This window comes from Nerophis ophidion, linkage group LG17 (genome assembly GCF_033978795.1).
Source record: "Nerophis ophidion isolate RoL-2023_Sa linkage group LG17, RoL_Noph_v1.0, whole genome shotgun sequence".
NCBI lineage: Eukaryota > Metazoa > Chordata > Actinopteri > Syngnathiformes > Syngnathidae > Nerophis > Nerophis ophidion.
In genome coordinates this window covers 6,534,555-6,544,304 of record NC_084627.1, presented here as the reverse complement: position 1 = coordinate 6,544,304, position 9,750 = coordinate 6,534,555, and the positions used below count along the sequence as shown (strand labels likewise).

Sequence of the window (9,750 nt, the reverse complement as noted above, 5' to 3'; positions counted from 1 at the left end):
GAGTGGCATCATGGTTGAGAATGAGAAGAGTGAAGATGATGATGAAGATATTAGTGAGTGGCATCATGGTTGAGAATGAGAAGAGTGAAGATGAAGATGATGAGGGCTAATTGAATGGAATGATTTCTTTGAAGGCTTTATGGCGTGTGTGTCCCCCTGGCGGCGAGCAGCGGAAGTGTCTCCCGCCCGCTGGCGGCGGCGTGTGTGGCGCATGCGCAGAGGCGCTCGGCGCAGGCGGTGTTTGTCAGCCTCAAAGCCTCACAGCGCGAGCTGCTAGCCGCCATTTTCTCCGCGTCTCTCCCTAAAAGCCCAGAAAAAGAGTGGCGTCGAGCCGCCCTCCGGACCGCCTTTCGCCCGTGGGAAATGGGGAATTGTGCCGCGGGTCGCCGCGAGATGTCGACCATTTGAGCAAGTTAGCGAGGGAAAGCAGAGTTTGGCGAGCAAGGTGGAGATCGCTGATTCGTCCATTGCCTGAGTCCGGAACGAAGCCCTCTGGCGCCGTGAAGCGGCCCTCTGGCTCCCCGCTGGCCTGCTCTGGCACACCTGCATGGCCTAGCAGGACATCTCGCCACCGCGCACTGCTTTTCTGCCGCCCGAGTGTCGGGGATTGTCAAGCAGATTCCCGGGGAGAGTGCGAGCTGGTCACGTGGTAGGTTCCTCCTTTTTCTTTGTTAGCCGCTAGCCTGTTAGCATGCCAGCAGCCTCACAACAGCCGCCTGTCTGCGGGCTTCTTGCGGGCTTCTGCGGGCTTCCTGCGGGCTTCCTGCGGGGAGGACAGCCCTGATCAGCAACCTGTGTCGGTTGCGTCAGCACAGCTAGCAGGCCAACGTTAGCCTCCCTGACATGTCATACATGTCCCGCGCCAGGGACACATGGACGCGGGCTCTCTTCTCATGCCAGCCGGTGTAGGACCAAGGTGTTGGAGCGCAGATGCATTACATAATGTGCCTGCCTCGGAAATCCCAACATGGCGTAGTGGCGCTGACGACAAACTGCAGTGAAATAGTGAGAGGCCCGTTCACATCCGCCTTCATCTTTGAAAGCAATGTCCCTCACATCTTTTATGGTCTGAAGACCTTTGCACACCTCCTGCAACACTGACCAACCCCTCCTTCCACTTGCAGGCCTTTCTCTGACCATGGCACCATTATGCATAAACACACTGGCTGTCATTCAACACATGTTTTCAAGCACCAATAGTGTGGGAACGTCCACAATACCAACTTGGGTGTCTTTAAAGTGACAATGTAAACATTAAGTGTAAAACTATGTTCAGCGTTTACTTTCTGAGAAGCGCTCTCCTCAGTAGTGGACATTTTTATAACCGTTTGGAAAATTATTATTATTTCACCTTTTTGAAATTGGTGTTCGGTTTGCTGGCTTCAAATATATTTTACAAGTGATGGTTTATCAAGTATTCCCTCATATTTGTTGTGCCTTTGAAACTCTCGAAAGGCAGGTGGCACTTTAGATAGTTAGATAGTACATTATTGATTCCTTCAGGTGAGTTCGAACTCTTCAGGAAAATTACAATTCCAGCAGCAGTGTACAGAGTTGAGATCAATTTAAAAAGTAAATGATGGGAATTTAAATGGAAACAAAATAGAAAAATATTAAAATAAAAATAAAAAGCAACAATGGAAATAAAAATATAACAGTAAAATAAAAAATATAACGAGAAACTAGGCAGTAGTGACCATGTTATGAAAACATATTGCAATGATATTGTTTTGCATCCCCTGTCATCCTAGTACCCCCCGCCCCCTCCCCAGAGAGGAGTTGTAGAGTCTAATGGCATGTGGGACAAAGGAGTTTTTTAGTCCATTCGTCCTGCACTTGGGATGAAGCAGTCTAGCAATGAACACGCTCCATACTCACTAGTTTTTCTACAGTCCTCTTCTCTACCACCGTCACCAGTGAGTCTAATTTCATTCCGATTGTAGAACCGGCCCGTCTGATCAGTTTCTCCAGTCCGGAGCTGTCCTTTTTAGATGTACTGCCCCCCCAGCACACTACCATGTAGAACAGAACACTGGCAACCACAGACTGGTAATACATCCACAGGAGTTTTCTACAAATGTTGAAGGAGCGCAGCCTCCTGAGGAAGTACAGCCTGCTCTGTCCTTTCTTCTCCTTTATTCTGCTCTGTCTTTAGAAGGCAGACTGCAATACCTCTGCCAAAGAAGTTCTGATTTCGCCAAAGCTTGTCTGTTTCTTAGCAACACAACTCAAAATGATTATGATGAAATATCCATAAAACACAAGTGTGTCCTGCAGGCTTCTCCCTTCACACCCCAGTCTAGCTGCACTGAGGATTGTGGGAGATGTAGTTTATTTTCAGACTAGAGTCTGACGGCGAGGACCTACAATCCCATCACGTTTCTAATACAGTTGAACACACTTCCCCAAAAAGCTCCTGAGGGGTGTACCAACATTGCAATTGTTACCAGTGTTTGAACTAACTCTGTGTCTCGTACCCAGGCTGTCCTGCGGGGGGGCAGTAAGCGGGTGGTGTGGAGAAGGCCACGGCGCCCGTCTCTCTGCACTGCATGGCTGCGATGGCGCCCGCTCTCACCGACGCCCCAGCCGAAGCTCACCACATCCGCTTCAAACTGGCTGCCCCGTCATCAAGTCTGTCCGCAGCCGGCGCCGAGAACAGCAGTAACGCCAACAGCATCCTCATCCACAGCGGCGGCCCAGCCAAGTGTAAGGTCGGGTCTGAAGAGAAGTGTCCCCTTGTTGAATTCTGCGGCGGGGACCAGGACCAGCAGCAGCAGCAGCAGTCCCAAGCCGACTCTGTGGCCCAGGCGTCGGCCCTGGGCAAACTCCAGCCTCTGGTGGCGTCCTACCTCTGCTCTGATGTAACACCTGTCCCCTCCACCAAGGAGTCAATCACTCTTCAAGGAGTTTTCCTCAAAAGCCACAGAATATTGCCCAGCTCCTTGCTCAACGGTGGAGACTTTCTGTTGAGGAAGAGGCACGCCATAGAACTCTCCGGAGGCCAGCTCAAAAGCCTCATGAGTGGCACTAACGGTGGGGGCCAGCCGATGGCACCCGTCAACGGCCTGGCCAAGAAGCTGGCCAACATGTCTGGTTCTGGCTGTGTGATGGCAATGAACGGGGATAAGCCTCCTGCCTCCACGGAATCCCAGACTTTGGACTCAAACCCCCTGACGGGTCATATTCCGGTGAAAGGAGCCCTCAAACACAAGCATTCCTCTGGAGTTTGTCCCAATACACAACCCTCAGATTGTCAGTCTGCAGCACTTTCCTCCTGTTGTCATGGCAGCGTAGAAGTGAAATTGGAGGAGACGGACGCACAAACTACAAGTAGAAGTTCAGACCGGGAGAAAGCAGGTTGTAGCCAGCAGGGTTCCCCGTCTTTGGACATCCTTGACACTCAGGTCGGGGAGCGCACACGTCTCAGCAGCAACCGCCAAGTGGAAATCGAAAGTCGCCTACGGCGGCTGCGCAAGCGCCTTCAGGTGGTCCAGGCCAAGCAGGTGGAGCGACACATTCAGCAGCAGCTGGGCGGCTTCTTGGACACCGCCGTCAGCCGCCTGTTGGCGGGGAACCGCAAAGAGCAGTCCACGGCAACATGGAGGACAGGGCGCCACTCTTCTTCAAACAACAGAGACAGTTTGGGACGCTTCCTGAAGAGCGGCTCCATGCCTCTGGAGCTGGAGAGGTTGTACCTGAGCGGCTCAGCCAACCTGCACTCGGCAGAGACCGCCTTCGACTCGGATGTTACGGAGAGCAGTTCTGGGGGAGACTCAGACCTGGAGGAAGAGGAGCTGACCCGGGTGGACATTGATCAGCGCCATGTCAAAATGTAAGTAACAAGAAACATCAAGTCACATTCTGAGTCCATCCAAATGTTCAAAGGTGGATTTTAAAAGTGTTTTTCAAGCCATCGCTGTGCTTACAAGCTAGCTGCCTGTACTATGTCAGGTCACCACCTCTACAGTGTTTAGTTTTACCTGGGGCTCATGTTTCTGCAGGAAGGCCAAAGAAATAGTCAGCACATAGGGTTCAACAATTACGCACAGAAATATAATTTCTAGAGCTTTGTCCAGAGAGTTTCATCCTAAAACAATCGACGTGTATCCTGCATCCTCACTGAGACACTTGGTAATTACAGTACGTCTTTTAAGGTGAAGCAAGAAAGAACGAGCACTACACAACCACTGTCAAGGCTGTTCGGCCTTCACAATAAAAGCACTGCATGCTACATCCTCTCTGCCTGCGCAGAAAAATTACCTACATGTTTTCTGTATTTTATTTATATATATATATATATATATATATATATATATATATATATATATATATATATATATGTATGTATGTATATATGTATATGTATATATATATGTATGTATGTATATATGTATATGTATATATATATGTATGTATGTATATATGTATGTATGTATATATGTATATGTATATATATATATATATATATATATATATATATATATATATATATATATACACACTCGTATATAATCTCATAATGTAATTATGTGGCGCGCCGCCACAGCATTTTAATTACCACCACACCTTGAAAGTAAGGGCTTTTTTTGTACTTGAAAAGAAATGAAAGTAATATAGTGCAGCCCCCAGAAGAAATAACACAAAGTTACCAATCTTTATGATAAAAAACGACGACACAATTCCAACAGGTGTTACCTGCCATGAAAACACTTTTAGTGTCCTTGAGTCTTCACTTCCCCGGACACACAACACTTCATCATCCTCTGCCAATCACCTTTCAGACACGGTGTGTTTGTAAACGTGGGAGAAACTGACATCAAATCCCAACCATACGAACAAAAAACATTACCATTAGCAGGTCGTTACAGTATGAATTTATATATATAGTCTACTTGTACACTATTGACAAGTGATGTAGTGAAAACTTGACCGCCAAAAAAAGACTTATCACCAATAACTGTGCTACCGAAACCGGATGTAAACAAAACACACCATTGTTTGGAGCATTGTCAGCATGTCTGTGATGTTTATATATATTGCAGATATACCCGCGGACAACCATCTTCAAAATGTGCAAATATTAAGAGGACAGTGGCGACTTGAAAGAAGACAAAATCTAACTGGAGCAACAGCGCCAAGCAAGTGTGACGTCATGCTATTAACACAAAAACAAGATGCAAGATTTGTTGCTAGTTTGTTTTAGTATAAAACAGTCATTAAAAGTCTGTCAACACTTGAAAAAATCTCGACAGTACCTTGTACAAAAAACAGCATCATTGAAAATATGGCAAACCGTAAAAAAAATATGTTAATACTGATGAATAAAAACAGATTTTACATACATATACATTTTATTAGCCTTTTTTAAAAGAAAATCATAGCAAAATATGCAAATTACTTGATGACGGCATTGTGACCACGCTTCCACTGCCACAGGTATCATGGCAGTTTTGGGGAAACCCTGATATGTATGTGTGTATGTGTGTATGTGTGTATATATATATATATATATATATATATATATATATATATATATATATATATATATATATATATATATATATATATATATATATATATATATATATATATATATATATATATATATATATATATATATATATATATATATATATATATATATATATATATATATATATATATATATATATATATATATATATATATATATATATATATATATATATATATATATATATATATATATCGGTAGTTTGCCAAATTGTAGCTGAGATATCTATCTTTTATATATATATGTATATATATATATATGTATGTATATCGATAGTGTGCCAAATTGTAGCTGAGATAGGCACCTGCGACCCCAAAGGGAATAAGCGGTAGGAAATGGATGGATGGATGGTTTGCCAAATATGTAAACATACAGTACAACCCTCAAAGCCCTTTTTTGCTGAAAAGGTGTCAATATGCTGTTTTATGGTGCATGCCATCACAAAACATGCACACAATTACACACAACTCTTTTTGCCTTGCACAGCAACGCGCTAACCTAACTAATATTTTGTGTGGGCTTTTTATCTCTTTTCTGGCTGTAAAGTACAGGAGACATAGTTTAGGGACCCTTTCTACGACCAATAGCTTGTATTCAGTCACCTGACTTTTGAACCAAGTGGTGCTCCACCAAACCAACATGGCTGCGAACAGTGAACACAGCAAACAGTGTCCAAACTATCCAAGTGCGCAAGGAGTCTAGATCTTACCACTAAAAGCAGATTCAAGCAAAAACAAGCTAACTAAGCAATGGAATAGATCCCTTTATTTTATTAAAAAAGATTTGGGGAGTGATATCAATGATCAGACATTGGTGGCGTTCAGGCGTGGAACTATTGTGCTCCAGCCATCATTCTACACCACAAAACAGATGGAAATGTGAAAAGCATGAAGGTCTACAACTTGTGTGTGGCTGGGCCAGGGACATTGCTATCAAAACTCTCCTGGGTAAATATGTATTGTTTTTGGAAGTGTCAGGTTGCATTTCATGATTTAACTTTGTGTCTTGCAAGGACGCGTCCTTGTAATCAAACTAGCACTCCATAGCCTTGATTCGCTGTTTTTCATGTTGCCATTACGTTAAGCACTTGTAAAGATAAGACACCACTGAAGACCTGTATGGCTGTTGACATGTTGCTTTGTTGTTGCATGCATCGTTATGAGTATGCGTGTTTCCCGTCTTTTATCAAAATATAACTAGAGATGTCAACACTGTGTATGTGCTGATAGTCACTTATGATTGTTTATCAAAATATAACTATAGATATAAACATTGTGTATCTGTTGAAAGATTCATTTCTGATTGTTTATCAAAATATAACTATAGATGTAAACATTGTGTACATGGTGAAAGTTTCACTAATGATGGCTGTCTTTGGTAAAAACTTTCTTTGTCTTTGCTCCCTTGGACCGACGTGTATCTTCCATGGACACTTTTCTCATCGTTTTGTAAAATCTTGACATCTTTCGCCCTTTTTGATTACCTCTCAAAGAACTCTGAAGAAACTTTTATCCTTTTCAGAATTTTACCGCAATTTGTAGTATCACCTGTAACATGTTTTAAATATCATTAGTATGACAAATAATATAATAACTACATGAGGCAATTCCTGAAGGAATTGCGTGTGATGCTCCAAGTGAAGTGAAATGCTGACTTAATGTGGTATGAATGTTGGAATAGTTTGAATGTTGAGGAGTTCGAATGAAAACTATCATTTGGTTTGGAACTTGGGAAAGTGTTAGTTTGAATGTCCAGGATAAGTGGATTTTGTTGATGTTGGAATGCTTTGAATATGTTGACAAACCTGGGAATTGTGCAACTTGGAAAAATGTCCCAATAATTTCAATGAAAAATTCCGGAAATGTGGTATGGATGGACTGGGAGCATGAATGTCCTGAATGAGTTGAATTAGTTGGTGTTGGAATTGTTTAGATCGGTCAAGAAATGTTGAAGTAGTAACAGTTTGAATTAAAAATGGTATTACGGAATTTCGGGAAAACCGGGAATTTTTCAAGTTCTTAAATCAACTTGTTTTTTTGTCCTGACTAACAGGAATGTTTTGACAGTAAAATGGTTGAAATGGGATGAAAAATGTGGAAGGAAATATTGCACTAAAAAGGTTGGAAATAAGGTTAGAAAAAAACTGGAATTCCTGGAAATTTGTTGAATGTGGAAAATGGTTGTTTAAAGGCCTACTGAAAAGAGATTTTCTTATTCAAAGGGGGATTGCAGGTCCATTCTATGTGTCATACTTGATCATTTCGCGATATTGCCATATTTTTGTTGAAAGGATTTAGTAGAGAACATCCAGGATAAAGTTGGCAACTGTCGGTGTTAAAAGAAAAGCCCTGCCTCTACCGGAAGTCGCAGACGATGACGTCGCAAGTGTGGGGGCCCCTCACATATTCACATTGCTTATAATGGGAGCCTCCAACAAAAAGTGCTATTCGGACCAAGAAAACAACAATTTACCCATTAATTTGAGCGAGGATGAAAGATTTGTGTTTGAGGATATTGATAGCGACGGACTAGAAAAAAAAGTTTAAAAAAAAGAGTTAAAAAAAAAAGCCCGCGATTGGGACGGATTCCGATGTTTTATAAACACATTTAATAGGATAATTCTGGGAAATCCCTTATCTTTCTATTGTGTTGCTAGTGTTTTAGTGAGTTTAGTAGTACCTGATAGTCAGAGGGGTGTGTCCATGGCCGGTTGTTGACGCGCAGTGTTTCAGGGGAGTCGACAGCAGCTGTGGACGACACAAGCTCAGCCTTTCTCCGGTAAGAACTGACGTTTTGACCGAAACCTGCTGGTTGACATTCCGTCTTGATTCATGCTCGCTTGACCGCGCTCTGATCCATAGTAACGTTTCACCTCCGGGAATTTTAAACAAAGAATCACAGTGTGTCTTGTGTGGCTAAAGGCTAAAGCTTCCCAACTCCATCTTTCTACTGTGACTTCTCCAACATTAATTGAACAAATTGCAAAAGATTCAGCAACACAGATCTCCAAAATACTGTGTAATTATGCTGTTAAAGCAGACGACTTTTGGCTGTGTGTGTGTGCGTAGCGCTCATACTTCCTAAAAACCTGTGACGTCTTGTGTACACGTCATCATTACACAACGTTTCTAGGACGAAAATCCTGGGAAATTTAAAATTGTAATTTAGTAAACTAAAAAGGCCGTATTGGCATGTGTTGCAATGTTAATATTTCATCATTGATATGTAAACTATCAGACTGTGTGGTGGCTAGTAGTGGGGTTCAGTAGGCCTTTAAATGTAAAGGTGGAATGGTTCGAAGAGGTAGAAAAATGTGAAAATGGTGGAAGTTTAAAAAATGGCCAATTCTTTTTAAATTGGGAAAAATGTCTCGGAAAACCTAGAATTCTGGGAAATCTGGGAATTTCTGTAATTTTTCAAGGGAAAGCCTGCCATTCCCTAATAGGCTGGACAGTTTGAATCGGAGAAGAAGAATAAATAGATGAATGTTGGTGTAGAACAGTTTATATGTGTGAATGTTTTCCAAAACATTGACACATATATATGTTATCCCAGGAGGATGCAACAGGGCTGGGCAATAATATCATAGTTGGATGACAGTGATCAGCTCTTAGCATATTTCCTCCATCAAACATGGCGCAGCTGTCAAAAGTTAGCAGTAAACAGTAGGGGTGTAATGGTACACAAAAATTTCGGTTCGGTACATACCTCGGTTTAGAGTTCACGGTTCGGTTCATTTTCGGTACAGTAAGAAAACAACCAAATATAATTTTTGGGGTTATTTATTTACCAAATTTGTAAACAATGGATTTATCCTTTTAACATTGGGAACACTATAATAATTCTGCCCACGTTAATCCACATTAAACTGCCTCAAGTTGTTGCTTAGATTAAATAAAATGACAAAACCTTTCTTCTACATATCAAAAGTGTAACATTAAACAGTTTCAAGTCAACTCATCATGCTTAATTTATTACAGCATTTGGGAAGCCTGTAGTTGACTTTTATTATGTAAATGTTATATTTTTGTCAAAATGTGATTGCAGGCACCCTGCCATTCAAAACTAGGCTGCTACATTACTGATTAATGTAACTATAGCTGAAAAATAGTACAATTGCAATAGGAGAGACTACTCATCCCTGAAATCTATGGAGTTCATGTTAGTTCATGTGAAATATCAGACGGACAGGGCTTTGCTGCCCCTAACACACGCAC

At 42.0% G+C, this 9,750-nt stretch overlaps 1 protein-coding gene across 1 annotated transcript in view; it reads left to right on the top strand.

The window, feature by feature from the left end:
* Nucleotides 1–220: 220 nt before the first annotated feature.
* LOC133536642 (KAT8 regulatory NSL complex subunit 1-like) overlaps nt 221–9,750 on the top strand; it is a 29,802-nt gene continuing 20,272 nt past the window's right edge. The window contains exons 1-2 of the mRNA XM_061877263.1: nt 221–649; nt 2,482–3,832. Of these exons, the coding sequence (XP_061733247.1) occupies nt 2,550–3,832 (1,283 nt within the window). The 5' untranslated portion in view covers nt 221–649; nt 2,482–2,549. The remainder of the gene's footprint in view (nt 650–2,481; nt 3,833–9,750) is intronic.